The sequence below is a fragment of the Lissotriton helveticus genome, chromosome 11, assembly GCF_964261635.1.
Source record: "Lissotriton helveticus chromosome 11, aLisHel1.1, whole genome shotgun sequence".
Taxonomy (NCBI): Eukaryota; Metazoa; Chordata; class Amphibia; order Caudata; family Salamandridae; genus Lissotriton; species Lissotriton helveticus.
In genome coordinates, this window is record NC_136072.1 from 319,287,427 (window position 1) to 319,303,970 (window position 16,544).

The 16,544-nt window shown below is 45.5% G+C and overlaps 1 protein-coding gene across 1 annotated transcript in view; it reads right to left on the reverse strand.

Annotated features, from left to right (window-relative positions):
* Positions 1–16,544, reverse strand: part of AGXT (alanine--glyoxylate aminotransferase) — a 458,404-nt gene that overhangs the window by 251,604 nt on the left and 190,256 nt on the right. Inside the window, exon 4 of the mRNA XM_078665630.1 lies at positions 9,826–9,926. Coding sequence (XP_078521756.1) covers positions 9,826–9,926 — 101 coding nt within the window. The remainder of the gene's footprint in view (positions 1–9,825; positions 9,927–16,544) is intronic.

Consider the following 16,544-nt stretch of genomic DNA (forward strand, 5'->3'; position numbering starts at 1 on the left):
TACCCTGGAGGAAGTACTATGTATACCTAATAATACCAGGTGACATGGTTACTAATTTGTATAATTATTATTTTCTCACTTTTTTGGCATTAGCGGTAATTTGGTCCTGATGAAGGAAGTGAATGATTAGCATCCATTTCTGCTGAAACGTGTTGACCTAAGACTTTAAATAGCAGCTATTTGTTAAATCTCCTATCATCCTGCACTGTTTTTTAACATTGGAAGCTTGAGATACTATTAAAACTTCTTTCTCCTCTCTGCTCTTCAATTTTATACACATCACCAATCCTTTTCACTTTCACTTTATCACGCACTGCTAATCAGTTATCCTAATACATTTTGATATGATACCCCTCAATCAACTTCATTCTCAAAGGTTTAGCGGCAACCACTTGAACACCTAGTGGCTGCAAGCATATTCTCCTTGGTGTGAGGAGACCCATATGATGACAAAAGCGGTATCGGGCGATAACTGATAGGTACTTTTTATACCCTGGACATATCTTGCTGTGCTCATTTGACACATAGTAATATACTTTTCTCTTTCTCTATTTCTGTTTGAGGATTTCGTGCCTTTTCTCAGGAAGTGTAGTTGAATTTCTAGACCCATAGACACTTTTTGTTGTTATAATTGGATGGGACACCTAGACTCCCCGTCTTGAAAACAGGAACAATCTCAGCCCCCCTCCATGTGGACGGTATTGGTTACCCTGGTGCAATTGTATTGGTGATGGTATTAACATAAGGGGCTCAGATGTTGCTATCAGATTTATAAATGTCACCTGGGATTTTGTTTAAGCCCGTAGCTTTCCCTTACTTCAGTGATTTAATTGCTAAAGCAGTCTCTTCCAAAGAGAACTCTACCAGAGCAAAAGGCTTGTCCCAATTAAGTTCAACAGCAGATGCAGTTAGGGGCAAATCGATATCTGGCATACATGAGTAAAGATTGCTAAAATGGGTAATCCATTTACAGGCTAGTACAGATGACTACAGGAATCCAAGAATTCCCACATGCGCACTAACTAAATGCCAGAAGTTTTCTGAGCATTGGCCGACGAAACATCAAGGAGGTCAGCCCAAAATGTAAACTCCCAGGAATCTTTCACTTGCTTTATTTTCTTCCTCTACTGGGCTCTACACACCTTAATATCCTGACTGTTTCCACTTTTGATTGCTTTTAGTAAATAGTTGTTATCCTCTCTACAAGTTTTAGTAAACCACCTGGTCGCAATGCTATCTCTCTCTGCACTACTTGGCCCAGGAAAGAAAGAAATCCCTGAACCTATCAAAAAGAGTAATGTGTTCAACAAGAATAATTTCCCTATTCCCCCAATTATCGTACATAGCATAGATCCGCATAGCAAGGATCAGGTGCAAGCTAGTCCTAGCATTTGGAGAAGAATTCACCGCCTCCCTTTTCACATTTTTGCAATTTTTTGTGACCTTCAACTGTTTATCATACTCTCCAGTTGAGGCCGGAAAGATTAATGATAGCAACTGTTGGATATGTACTACTAAGGGTTCATGGTCACTCTCGCCCCATGCTATTACTACTATAGCCTCCATTTGCCCCTGTAGCCCAATATCTAAAGAACATAATCAATAAAGTTTACATAAGTCCCACATCTGAATGTTGGAACAGGTATGGCATCAGAAGACTAGTTTCAGTTTTAAAATCACGTTTATTTGGACCGTTGGTCCAAAAACAACACATATACTATTAAAATTTACTCTTAAAAATGACACTTCATTAACACACTAAAACATATCATAAAACATATTCAATATAAAACCCTCCAGTAACTCTGATCGGAGCTACATTATTACTAAAACTCATTAAAAAAGGTAAGAAGGAATGCCTTCACTCTTTGCATAAATTTCCCAATAGCAACAGCAATATCTAGATGGGTCATTTCAGTCATTAAAGTTACAGCCTGGGCCCTAGATTTAATTTCATATTTCTTAAAAATTGGTTTAAAAAACATAATTCGTAAGTCAAGAAACTTCTGACAATATGTAACAAGTCACAAGAGGTGCCCAAGGTGCAAGTGCATCTTCCCGTCTTATCGATCATTATGTTTTTTGCCACATTATTCATATAACACGGGTTCACCCCAATTCTTACCCTGAGAACCTCACTTCGTAATCGGCAATCCGGTAGCCTATCAATATAGGGAAAGCTTTGCTCATTTTTCCATGCATCTAACATAAAATGCACTGAGATTTTATTTGCAAGGTAATTTTGGTCCTGTGCATGGGATAATTCCTTCCCCAAAGTCTTTAGTATCTTTTTGTCAATATTAGTCATAAGGGTCGCAGGGCACAATTTAACCTCCATCATGTGACATAGCTTCATCATAATCGCCCTAGTCTCTCTTGCCCATTTTAATTCGCTATTCCGTATTTCGTTTTTACACCATTGTGAAATTTTGGTGTCTTCGTCTACTCCTAGACGTTGTCAGAATCGAAGTAGGGCCATACCAGCTAGAATGCCCCATGATGTAAGTCCTAATTCTGGTCTTACTGCTTGAACCATGGCTGACAAGGGCAGTATAAATAGATTTTTTAGGTTTTTACCTTCCTCAACATCCCAGCTCTCTTTGACGCTCAGGTATAGCAGTTCTGCGCCGTACAGAAATTGCGGAGGTACCATGGCCGAGTAAGCTTTTATCACTGGTCTGTCTGACATCCCACCATAGGCTTTGTTAAACAATTTCAAGTCACTTATTGAAGCGGAAGTTCTTACTTTTGATGCCTCTAGATGGGTGGACCATTTCATACTTTTTTCAAACCATAGCCCCAGGTACCTGTATTCAGTAACCGATTCTAATTTATCTTCCCCCAGCCACCAAGTGAACCCGGCCTTCCTTCTACCAAAGCTCAGGGTTTTAGTCTTATCCATATTGATTATAAGTTTTTTCCTGGCGCAGTAATCATTAAATATATTCAGTTTCCTTTGCAGGCCAACTTCTGTCACAAGATCGTCGGCATAAAGCAAACATGCAATGTGCCTACCATCTTGTTTCGGGCTTGCTCCAATCAAATTCCCCAAAATTTTTGGCAGATCTGCTAAGAACAAGGAAAACAGCAGAGGTGCCAATACACATCCCTGCCGCAGCCCGTTTCCAATCTCAATTCTCCCAGTTAAACTACTGTCTCTATCTAAAATTATCTGGGCCCAGTTCTTAGAGTGCAGCAATTGAACCAGGCATAGCAGATCTTTAGGAATACCAAAACTAGTTAGGGCCTCCCACAACAGTTCCCGATCCACCAGGTCGAAGGCTGCTTGGAAGTCTACGAAGCAGCAGAACAAACTTCCCCGTACTTCCGTCGACTTCCGCACTATTGCCCAGAGAGCAAAACAATGGTTGATTGTTGAGTGGCCTGCTTTAAACCCTCCCTGTTCCGGGGGTATAATCTGATTTTCCTCTGCCCAGTCTTTTAATAAACCCAATATGGCTTTGGCAAAGACCTTTTCCCCTACAACCTATAATTTTTCGGTATTTTGTAGTCGCCCTTCTTATGTATAGGTCTTATGATTGCACCCTTCCAACTTTCTGGTATAATACCAGTTTCCAAGACTACCTGAAACATCTTTGCAAAGAACTCAGCCCACCAATCTGGCCTAGTTTTTATTATCACTGCCGGAAGGTTATCTGGGCCTGCAGCACGGGTAAGATTCATACTTGTTATAATTTTCTTTATATAGCTTGTGGTAAAGTAGTCCTTTATGTCATCCCTCACCTGCGGCCAAACTGGAATCCTGGGCTCTTGCGTTGACCATTTCCCATAGATTTCTCCCAGGTAGCCCGCCCAGTGATCTTCCGGGACCATACATTCTAGGGAACCTACTTCCCTGCCCACACTTTCTTGAACTAATTTCCAAAATCCTTTGGCATCTCTAGTTTCAATTACCCTTAACATTTTTACCCAACACTTATTTTTAAAAGTTCTTTTTTTATTCCGAATTAGGGTTTTATGATTTAACCTTAAATACTGGAGCGACTGATATAATTCCACATTAAACCATACCCTTAGTTTTCTTCCCTTCTGTCTAATCTGGGCCTTAGCTACCCGACATTCATCGTCAAACCAGGTTTTCCTATTTTTATTAGCACTATGGCTCCCAGAACCTGGCATTCGTGACCTAAATTTTTTCTTTAAGGTATCCACCAGCTTTCCAATGGTGGATTCAAACCAGGTAATTTCATCTCTAAATTCGAACTCTTCTGCAGGAATAGCCTGCTGGGTTAGCTTTAACTTTTCGATATAATCCTCTGTTATACTAGTTGTCAACCGTTTTGGATAATTCACTTGGACCTGCAGAACCCTTTCTCTATTTGTCCTAGGTAGTGAATGTAGTTCTGCCCTCAATGGATAATGATCACTACCCGTCATTTTCACCACCTCAAAGTTTTTCATTAGCCCAAAACACCAAGCCTGGCAAAACACATAATCTATTGGGCAGAGTTGCTGGCCCCTCAGAAAAGTACGTTCCGCTGGCCGATCTGGCTTCAATCTCCCATTTGCACATACCATGCCCAATGAACCCATCAGCTGGGTAAAGGTCACGTCCTGTGGCGATTGCTCTCCTCTTGGGAAAATTGCCAATTCAATATTATAAGATTCTAATAGATCTTTATGCCAGCTATCCACCCTTCGGGGATCTAATCTATGATTAAAATCACCCATCACCAATAATATATCCTTCTGGAACTTTACACTAACCGATGCTATATCTTCTTTCAATCTTCTCAGGTTTATCTTATATTCCTGGACCTTTCCCTTCTGTATGTAAACATTTATAATACAAATTCCGTCATAACGGGGATCCGAGTTCTGAAGTAGAAGACTAACATTCATTGCATGCTTGAAATCCATGGTCTACAGTGATGACCAACACCTGAAGGGCAGCCCTAGATGTGTTTTTCTTAGACAGGATTGTTAGCTCCGGAATACCCCATAGTTGGACCTCTTCGTGAGATAAGTCCTGTGATATGATGTTTGACTCATATGTAAGGCTAAAATTGCCAACTGCAAGTAAGTAGTAAGAGGCTGAAAGGCCCAACAAAATCTTGTCTAGTGCATAAAAAGTTGGAGATTCACAGCACTTTCCCAAGCTTCTATTATAGCTATTAATTAGCACAAAAGTCTTACATTTTTAAAAAGAGAAAATTAGCCCTTGAATATCCCAGGATCCTGTATGGAGTTTGCTACTGAACAGGAAAGTGATGTGCTCACCCAGGTGTGCACCCCTCCTGACAGACGTCTCACTGTGGATCCACTAGCTGGAATACAAAAAGTCTTAAAACCACACCTAAAACTTTGAACTATATCCCTGGGCTCCTGAAAGAGGCATATTAGATGTTTATCAATGAATTTCCCCCATGCTGGATTGTCAAGCTTGGACCTGGTCCTGCAATGTTCCAACTTAGAATACCTGTGTGATTAGCTAATGGAGTATCAGAGGAAGCATCTGCGGCTGAAACAGAGTAAAAATAGCTGATGTACCATTAATTGCTACCATGGGACTAACTTAGCTGTTGGTAGATGACACTGGAGACCGGAGACATTAACAATTCATAGGTAAGAGGGGGTTGATAGAAACTATGGGTGTTGGACTATAGCTTCGAGTGACCCACCCAAAGTCCAGGGGACCAAGGTGTTCAAAGAACCATCACCAGTATAATGTCAATCAACCTCAGTCAGCGGGGAATGAACCTCATTATAAGCTGGTGGATCTTGAGAGTGGTTAACTCTATCTCTAGCCATACAAGAGGCCAGCAGCTTTGACTGTTTTAGTGTGGGGGCAATTTTAGGATACACCTGGTGGTAAAATGAATTTAACAGGTGGAGGGATATTCCAGAATGTATGCTACCGCATGTATGACAATTGGACAGAAATTTGTAAACTATGTATTGAGATCCGAGATTAGCCTCACACAGTCACTAGAGGAACGTTTGGACAGAAGACAGCCCCATCCTACTCTTTCAACCATCAATATGATTGAGGCCAATGAATAAGGAAAATTAGCATTTAAGTGTAGCCAATAAAGATCCTTGTTCTTGAGCTGGATAACTGTCACTACTAAGTTGTCTTCATTGGTAAATAAGGCGTAAAACTATCACATAAGGACAAGCCTCAGGGGGAAGATCGATTACAACAGGATTAGGTATGTATTTGAGATCAGGTTCTCTCAGCCCCCCTTTGCCCTCACATTCAGCATTCTTCTTGCCCTCTGGCATGCCTGTGCCTGTACACCTCCTCGTTGCACATTTCTAATTGATGAAGGATGCTGTGTGCTGCCCACATCCGAGGAGCAATTTCCTGGACACAAAACAACTCTTCCCTTTGTGGTAGCAGACACAAGCAAACTAGGATCTGTAACACATGGAACAACCACAGGGGCCACAGTAGGTAGCATAGGCTGTTTTACATTGCTTGGTTTGGCCTCTGTTGTAGTTGACCGATCAGATATTGGTTTCAGTTTTAATTCGAATTTGCCTATGGTTCTTCCATAGAAGTTCTCCCACATATCCTGGGACACTTTGGATCTGCCTCTGCTTCTGTCATTGTTGATATGAATATGGTCTGGCTCTCCTGGAGATCCTCTTCCCCCTGTCAAGCCTAGTACTCTGGACCTGGACATTCTCCAGCTTCTGGTGGGCTCCTTAACTCTTCCTCAATGGAGGGGCATATTCTATAGGCATGGAAACATGTTATTGTCCTGCCCCTCCCGAAGAAACCTAATCTGGACCCCGACAATAGGTCTAATTAGAGACCAGTTTCTATGCTTCCCATCATGACCAACATCATGGAGAAATATGTTAAAAGACAGCTTTCGAGTGTTGACTGAGCCCCAGGATTTCCTACACTACTCTCAATCCGGGTTTTTTCTGCCCTTCTAGGAGTCACAGAACATCTTAGACGGCTCTTGGGTGTGGGTGAGACAGCTGTGCTGAAACTACTTAAGCTCAACTTGGCCTTCAGCACGGTGTCTCATGCCTCTCTTAGAGAGGGTGGTCGATTTAGGTCTCCATGGGACAACCCTCTTCCGGATGACATCCGTCTTAAAGTTCTTTCCAGATGAACTCAGCCAGTGCCTCCTGCGAGCTGCATGGTATGGTAAGCCTTTATTTCGGTAAAAATGTACCATACGAGCTGCATGCCCTAGTTCCCCAAGGATCAGCCCAAAGTCATGCACTATTTAACATCTTTGTGCGCCCAGTGACTGAATTTGTAAAAAGTTGTGGCCTTACCTTATTGTCATATACAAATGACAAACAAATCATCCTTTCCCTGTCTTCTGCTCAGACCACAACTCCGAGGCCTTGAATTCCTGTTTGAGATTGGTTGTGGCATAGATTAACAACTATTCACTTAAACGAGTCAAGAGTAGTATTGGCACTGGGAAAGAATCTGTCCCTTTGGGGGTCCCCAACAGTGGCTGGAAATCCTGGACCCTATTCTGGATTCAGACATGAACAAGCTGTTCAGGAAGCCCCAGGTGATGAAGGTGGCTGCCACCTGTTTCACCGTTCTGAAATGGCTGCAGAAAATCATCTGGCTTTTTCCACTCCCAGCTCTAAGGACGGTTATTAAGGCCATCATTATGTCAAAATAGATTAGGCAACATGGTTTGTCTGGGGCAGATAAAGTATCCATTAGACTGTTGCAAGTGGTTGAGAAACTGGCAGCCAGGATGCTCTATAGACTCCTGAAAAGTGCCTTGCACTCTCCTCTCCGAGCTCCATTGGGTCACAGTATAGAAGCTGATTTGCTTTAAAAGCTTATGGTATGTGCACAGACTAAGATTGGGGATTGGCCTATGATATCTTAATGAATTTACTAGATCTCATCAGCCAGTCCTTCCCCTTCGCTCTTGCAAACTTTCCCTATGCGTTTGTCCCCAGAGTTGAACGCACATCTATGGGAGTTTGGTCTTTTGCATATCAGGGCCCCAAACTGTGGATTCCCTCCCAGATCCCTTGAGAAGCTGTCCCTTGCTTACAACCTTTCGAAGACAGCAGATCCCCAGGTTGTTCTTAGTTAGCAAGACTTGGATAGACCCGACCTACAGTTTAAGCTCTGGGAAACTCTAAGTGGGTAGCTGAGTATATAAAACTTCTGAATAATAATCCTCAATCTTGTCCTTATTTCGAGCCTCAGAGGCCCCTGCGAGTTTTTAGGCATTATCTGTGGGTGTTTGTCCTTATTGCACATTTCTACTCTTTTTCTCCCCCCTCTGGAACCATTACACGCCAATAGGACTATTTGAATTTCAGGCTCCAGGGGCACACAAGACGTAGGAGTGGAAAGGAAGAAGAAGAATTGATAACACTTGGTCCCGCCAATTTGCTTGATGTCACGGCGTCCAAGCCAGAGACCTCCAGAGAGAGGTCAGAAAGAGCCATGCAGGTGGTGAAGAACAGGAGAGATGATGCTCCACAAGTTCAATTTCTTTACTGAGCAACCCCCTGCAAAAATCCATCCAAGGAGGCACTAGTGCGGGGCTACGTTGCAGTAACAGGTGGCTTGCAAATATTTTCCCATTGCAGTGTAATCATGGCTGTACCCTAACTAGAGAAATATAAATTTCACCAATGGCAGTTTTTGAAAATTTAAAAAAATTGGGCCACCCCAAACAGGTCCCAGTATTGCTATTGGACTAAAATTAAACCAAATGTCTCAAGATTACCTTCAGTCCTTGTGAATTTCAGGGAGTGGCCCAGTTCAGCCTATTCCGGGTAATGATGGGTGCAAGACAGGCCTGCCCTGGGCCTGGGCTTCACCCTGGTGAAGCCAGAGCTGCGGGAGATGGAGAGGCACTATATAGCACAGTGGCGTGGGATTGCTGCATGGAGCCCTTCCTAATTTTGGCCCTTCGAGATTCTGGGACTAAGAGTCCCCACCAGCACCAACAGCAACAATGGCCAGCAAGAAAGCAGAGCATCCTCTGCTGCAGGAGATGGCAGGCGCTACGTAGCGCAGCGGTATAGCAAAGCCGTTGGTGGCCCCTACTCCTTCTAGGACTACAAGTACCCACCAAAGCAACAATAGCCAGCAAGAAAGCAGTGCTTGGCTCTCACTTGACAGCTGGACTGAAACTCTGGGTCAAAGTTATGCAAATTCCCCAAATACCAGGCAGATTATCTCCTTCCCATCTTCTGGTTGCAGCAGCAGAAAAATCTTTTCCAAACTCCTCTTTTATGCTCCATTATCTTCAGGCTAGAGAGCTAAAGTTTTCAGCCCCTTATCTCTGCCTTTCTCTGTACAGGTGTACATGGCCGTTCTAAATAGAAAGATGCACTCTCATAGGTAGATTTATTAATCTTTCATGCAGCACAATGCAGCTAGCCACTTTGCTGGCTGCATGAAAGGGCAGGAACGTGCCATATTCAACATTATATGCGCATTTCTGACCTTTCCTAGCGCAGACACACTTTTTATAGCCTAGCTCCAATGCAGGCAGCCCTACTTCATGTTGCAAGGGGGCCCGCATTGTTGGCAGGATTGGTTTTGTGCAGGAAGGGGCACCTGCAGAATGCAGCACAGATAGAAAGAGTAAAAAGCCAGGAGAAATACAGATATTTTTCCCAATCACGCCTTACCTGGAGAGATGTAACATTTTGACGCATTTCCAGGTCTAACAGTACTGTTAAATCTAGGATTGCGCGAAAATCCATGGCTGGATGCATGGGAACGCCCATGCTCCATCTATCGAACACCTCCCTGCCGCAGAGTAATGCAACATGAGTAACTGTCCGTCTGGTTGTTTATGCTTGTTGACAAAACAATAGAAGTTACGCTTGGATGATACTTACCGATGACAGAGGTCGCCTAGACCATCAAGAGGTTGTGCAACGCCACTTGAAGATTCCCCGTGAGTGATGAAGAAGAGCACAGGTTTATTCTTTGCCAGGCCCTGCAACAAGAGAGAATGTGAGAAAAGGAGACTGACAAACAGAGAGTATCACTATTGGTGCAGTGCTTAAAAATAGAAATATGGAGGGAAATGTGTGTGGAAAATCCCAGCAAACATGAATACAGCCACAAAGTATGTTATCATGCTAATGACAAACGTGAGAGACCCAAATAAGAAGAAATGTGTCGGTATTTATTGACCCCATTTTAGAGAGGCCTGCTTAGCTGATAGAAAGCATTTTAAAGTGATGTTATTTTGCTGTTAATTTTAGAGTATACTAATCTGGGTTTTGCCTTCAACCAATGAAGTTAAAAACAAGGTGCTCCTCTGAGGAAGTTTCCATGTTCACATACTTTTCCAGAACATGTAAGGTACAATGCATCTTCAGTGATGCCCGTGTGGATGTGCGAATGACTGCTTGGATAAATGAATGAGTGAGTTATCAAGTTAAATGATAATACAGTGAGTCAATGGATGGCTGGCGAGACAAACAAGTTAGTGAATGAATGAATGAATAAGGGGTGGGAAGGGAAATATTTGGTAGCTAAGTTGGTTGATCAGGCTGGCTTCAGAGAGTAACTAAGGAAGAAGAAGGGGCAGTGAATGGGGTAGGGGCAGTGAATATGTGAGTTTTTCAGCGAATTGATGGAAAAGTGAATGGATTGCTGGATGTTTGGATGGCTAAATGAATCGCTGAGTGCATGAGTGGTTGAAGCTGCAACAGTAATGTTGGGGATGACACAGTACACCCACTGAAGCCACCTCACCCAGCTTCCTGCAGGTGTTGATGTTATAGTTACGGGTCAAAATCAAGTCTTTGGTAGTAAAAGCAACAATGATCAGATGGCAGCGTATGAAACTCAAAATAAAGACAACATACTGCATGTCTGTGGCGTCCATTAAAAGTCCCTTGAGGTCTAACAGTTGCAGTGAGACAGGCGCTTTGAGTTTCTACACCAAGGTGCTATGATGCTATCGGAAGTTGGAGTTGTGCAGTGACTGCACTCAGCAGTCCATAAATTGCACCGAAGTCTATTGGCTGGTGGGGATTATGCATTGCAGGTATTGGCTATGTGTCATTATGGACTATGGTTCCGAGGTAGGCTTGGGGCGTGCTTTGCCACTCCTGTGGTACAAAAAGACCATATACTCTCCATAGTGACAGCTGCAGGTGGTGATCCTACTGCCAGAAGATGCAGTCAATTCTTTATTAAAACTGCGTGGATCAACGCAATACGAATAACTTCAGGCATGCCGGTGTGCCAGGCAGAACTTCACAAAAGTGTTGCCCACCTATCAAAAGGAGCCTTATGGAATCAACAGTAACTGGTGGGTAATAAGCACAGAAGTATCTGCAGTCACAGTCCGCACCAAAACATGTACTCAATGTATGAGCACCAAGTTGGGGTGAATCCAAGATTAGCATCTCACTGTATTAGCATGGTGCACACCATGGCTTCAGGTGAGAAGAGGTGAAGCTTGACTCTGCAGCCTTGGGGACCAGGAGGTGTCGAGGATGACCAAAGTCCACAGGCGAGCTGTCCCACGAAGGATGTAGAGTGCTGGGGTGGAGGGGGAGGAGGAGGGGGGGGGTCAGTGTTTGGATTCAACACCAACAAGCCTTGGCAACTGCAACCCACGCAGTCAGAGAAAAGATGCTTTGTTGAGGACCAGCAAGGTCCTGGGGACTCCCCAAGTGATGGAGAGTCAGGGCACATCTGGAGCAACCAGGAAAGCTCACAGAAAGTTAAAGTTGCCTTCACAGGGACCCACAGGCCAACGGACATGGGGTCACAAAGTAACCTTTGAGAGGAATCACTATATACTAGCTCACAGAACACTTGTGGAGTGTAGGCCGGTAATCTTTGGTGGAATCACTGCTCAGGGTCTGGACAACAAGTAGTCCAAAGGACAGTTTATGGGGTCGCCTGAAAGCAGATGCTTCTGCAAATGGACAGGGTGCGACGGGATTCGGATTGGATGGTCCCCACGAGGGATACGGGTCTCAGGTTTGCTGAGCACACTAGTCGACCTCAGGGACACTTGGAAACACACCTCCTGTGTTGCAAAAGTCGTCGGAGTCCTCAGGAGCTTCGGAGATGCAAACCGGTCAGATGCATCTTTGGTGCCTGCTTAGCAGGGGAGTAACTCCTTTACTCCAAGAGAGATTCTTCAGTCATCCAACGCAGTGTAGATAGTCGAAGTACTTGGTTTCTGTAGCAGAGTTTCGTGCAGGAAAATCCAAAGTCCTGTAGCCAGTGGGACAAACTGGGGACCTACCTATGGAAGGGTCAGGACAGAGGGGGGCTACACCCATGTTCTTTGTCCAGTTTCATGCCAGAGCAGGAGCAAATGGCTCCTGCAACCGGTTTGGGCTGGACTATGCACAGGGACACCGAATGGTCTGCACCCACCCAGCCTCAATACACTAAAGCCTGTCTGGGAGGTGGTTACACCTCCCTGTGGCAGGAAACCTATTATCCAGCCTTCCCCTGCCGGAGATTCGTCCAGCAGCAGGAGGGCAGACTCGTGGCTTTGGCTGGCAGCATCCATCTTGTGATTCCAGGGTCGAGAAAGCTGGTACCGGGTGTACCGGTGTTGTCATATTTCTCCCTCTAGGAGGGTGGAATCATACCCCCCACACCAGTTACTGGTGTGAAGGTATGATTCCAAGGTGTTTGACACCAACCACAAAAGGTTTCTGTGCAGCCGTTTTAAAGTTAGCATTTACCACAAGGTTATAATGCACTTAAGAGTATATGGTTGGATGCATCACAGAAAACCCATTGAGAATAGATTCTGAAGGCTGCAGGGGGGCTCTGCTCATGCAGGGGCACCCTCTCACATAAAACCCAGCACCCTGCCTTGGGGATTGATAAGGCCTGCCATAGGGGTGACTGATAGGTTTATATGTGCAGTGATAACGTAGATATAGTGAACCTATATCTAAGTAAGGGGTGCATGCACCACCTTACACAGGTTGCAGTAGCAGACCTGTGGTGTCATTTTGGAAGGCTTCTCAGGGGTGGCACAATGCATGCTGCAACCCCAGGGAGGCCTCTGAGGTACCTATGCCCTGGGTATATAGTATACCATGTACTAGGGACTTATAAGGGTAACCCAGAATCCAAGCTGGAGTGTACCTAAAGTACATGAGCAACCAATTTCAGGAGAAAGCAGAAAGACTGGTGTCCTGATTAGCAGGATCCCAGTCAAAAAACAGCAAAAAAACAGGAAAAAAGTGGGGGTAACCATGCAGTCAGATTCCGCCTTCTTACACAGTGCAACAAGGCACCTTGCTGCGCCGCCCTACGTCAAAGTGAAAGGGCAGGAATGCACCATATTAAAGCAATGCTGTGCATTCCTGTCCTTTCTCCCTGTGCTGGCAGGATTACTTCTCATTTTGTCTGTTTTTCTTCTTTTTTTTCTTTCATCATAGCCCCCCTCAAAAAAACAACAATACCTGTGCCAAGAAAGCCAGATGGTTTGCCATCGAACTTCGAGAGTCCAGACGCACTTGCTGCCACCTCGAAAAGGCCTGGAGGAACACCAAATTCACAGAAGCCCAAAATAACTTCAGAGCCGGCACCAACGCCCACCACCAACTCATCAGAGACATGAGGTAAACAGTGATTGAAGACAGAATTTCCACACACGCATACAACAGCAAAGAACTCTTCAACATCATCAAGGAGTTATCCCAACCCACCAGCGAGCCTACATTCATCCCTCCCTCACAAGACCTCTGTGACAGACTCAGCACCTTTTTCCACCACAAAATCAAGAGCATCTACAACTTCGACGTAGACAACCAACACACTGAACCCTCACCAACCAACCCAGACACCTGGAAACCAGCGATTGACAACTGCACAGCCCTCACCACTGAAGACACACTGAAGACAATGAAATTAATCCACTCAGGTGCCCCCACAGACCCCTGCCCCCACCACATCTTCAACAGAGTCGCTGACCCCATCGCACCCATGCTCCGCCACACCATAAACCACTCCCTGGCGACAACCTCGTTCCCCGATGACTGGAAACACGCCAAGGTCAATCCCCTCCTGAAGAAGCCCTCGGCAGACCCCATCGACCTCAAAAACTACAGACCCATTTCCCTGCTCCCATTTCCAGCGAAATTCATCAAGAAAGCCATCAACAGCCACTTGCCACATTCATCGAAGAGCACAACATCCTCGACTCCTCTCAATCCGGCTTTAAAAAAAAACACAGTACGGAATCCGCCCTCCAAGCCGCAACAGTCAACATCCACACCCTACTGAACAAAGGAGAAACAGTAGCCCTCATCCTCCTCCACCTCTCAGCGGCGTTCGACACAGTCTCTCACTGCACCCTATTACGCGGACTCCACGGGCAGGAATACAGGACAAAGCCCTCGACTGGATCCGCTCCTTCCAATCCGGCAGAACACAGCAGGTCAGACTCCCCCTTGCCTCTCGGCCCCTACACCTATCATCTGCGGAGTCCCTCAGGGATCCTCCCTCATCCCAAAGCTCTTCAACGTCTACATGGCTCCACTCGCCTCCATCGTCATAACCTAAGGACTCAACGTTGTGTCATACGCAGACGACACCCAACTCATCCTCTCCCCATCCAATAAATCCAACACCGCCAGACACAACTTTCAAGAAAGCATGGAAGCCGTCGCCAAATGGATGAAAAACAGCTGCCTACAACTAAACACCAACAAAACAGAAGTACTCATCATGGGCCCAAACCCCGATGCCTGGAGCCACACCTGGTGGACCCCTCCCTCGGAAACCTACCAAACCCCACGGACCACGCAAGCAACCTGGGAATCATCCTGGACTCCGAGCTCAAAACGGACTGCCAGATCAACTCCATCTCATCTTCCTGCTTCCACACCCTCCGCCTCCTACGTAAGACTTTCAAATGGATACCCCTCGAACACAGAAAGACGTCAGTCACGCCCTGGTCACCAGCAGACTCGACTATGGCAATGCACTTAACGCCGGAATAAACAAAAACCTCACCCGCAAGCTACGGAACATCCAGAACACTGCTGCAAGACTGGTCCTCAACCTGCTAAAACACTGCCAAATCTCCCAGCACCTGCGCATATTCCACTGGCTCCCCGTCGAGGCTAGAATCACCTTCAAGATACTCACCCAAGCACACAAGGCCCTCCATGACACCGGACCAGCATACCTGAACAGCCGACTGAAATTCCACGTACCCAAAGGACCCTACGATCAGCCCAGCTCTCCTACACCATGGTCCCCAGCACCAGAAAGACCAGATCGGGTGGCCTCTCTTCCTCCTTCCTCGCGGCCAGAGCCTGGAATGCCCTTCCGCTCCACCTCAGACAGACAACATCGCTCCCCATCTTCGCAAGAAACCTCAAAACCTGGTTCTTCTACAGGCCCCCTCCTTGATGGGCTGGAACCTGCACCCCCCCCCCTAGCGCCTTGAGACCCTTACGGGGGAGTAGTAAAGCTCAATAAACACCTGATTGATTGTATGTCCCTGGCAAAGTGGTACTCCATGTACCCAGGGCCTGTAAATTAAATTATGCTAGTGTGTCTCAGACCTGCCATTGCAGTCTGTCTGTGCAGTTTTAAAGCTGCTGTTTCAACCGGGCAAAATAAGCCTCTTTCCAGGGCCATACTTCCCATTTTTATACATATAAGTCACCCCTAGGATGGGCCCTAAATATCCCAGAGTGCAGGGGGCAGTGTATGTAAGAAGTTTGGCTTGTACTTTTAGGTCCTACTTGCCCTGTGGTGGAAAATGTTTAATTTTTTTTTCACTAATGTGAAGCCTACCTCTCTACTAGGTTAACATTGGGTTAACCTAATACATTTAAGAAGTGATGACTTTCAATTGGGGTGACAATTGCAAAAAACAACAATTGATGGACAGAATGCAGAACAATGTCATACATTCATCCCAGTACAGAGATCTGGGCCTAAATGCATCGTTTTTTTGCACTCCACACCACCCCAGTTCAGACATGGCCATATGGGCCATATTGGGAGCAGGGAGGAACATCAAGTTTGGTGTCTAAAGAATTGTAATTTAAAACCCTCTTTAATGGTAAAGTCGGATTTTAAGTCACAATTCTGAAAATGCTACTATCAGAAAGTCAGTTGAAAATGTGCGAAAAACTGCACAGACAGACTGCAATGGCAGGTCTGAGACACACTAGCATCATTTCATTTACAGGCCCTGGGTACATGGAGTACCACTTTGCCAGGGACATACAATCAATCAATCAATCAATCAGGTGTTTATTGAGCTTTACTACTCCCCCGTAAGGGTCTCAAGGCGCTAGGGGAGGGGGGGTGGGGGGGTGTGCAGGTTCCAGCCCATCAAGGAGGGGGCCTGTAGAAGAACCAGGTTTTGAGGTTTCTTGCGAAGATAGGGAGCGATGTTGTCTGTCTGAGGTGGAGCGGAAGGGCATTCCAGGCTCTGGCCGCGAGGAAGGAGGAAGAGAGGCCACCCGATCTGGTCTTTCTGGTGCTGGGGACCATGGTGTAGGAGAGCTGGGCTGATCGTAGGGTCCTTTGGGTACGTGGAATTTCAGTCGGCTGTTCAGGTATGCTGGTCCGGTGTCGTGGAGGGCCTTGTGTG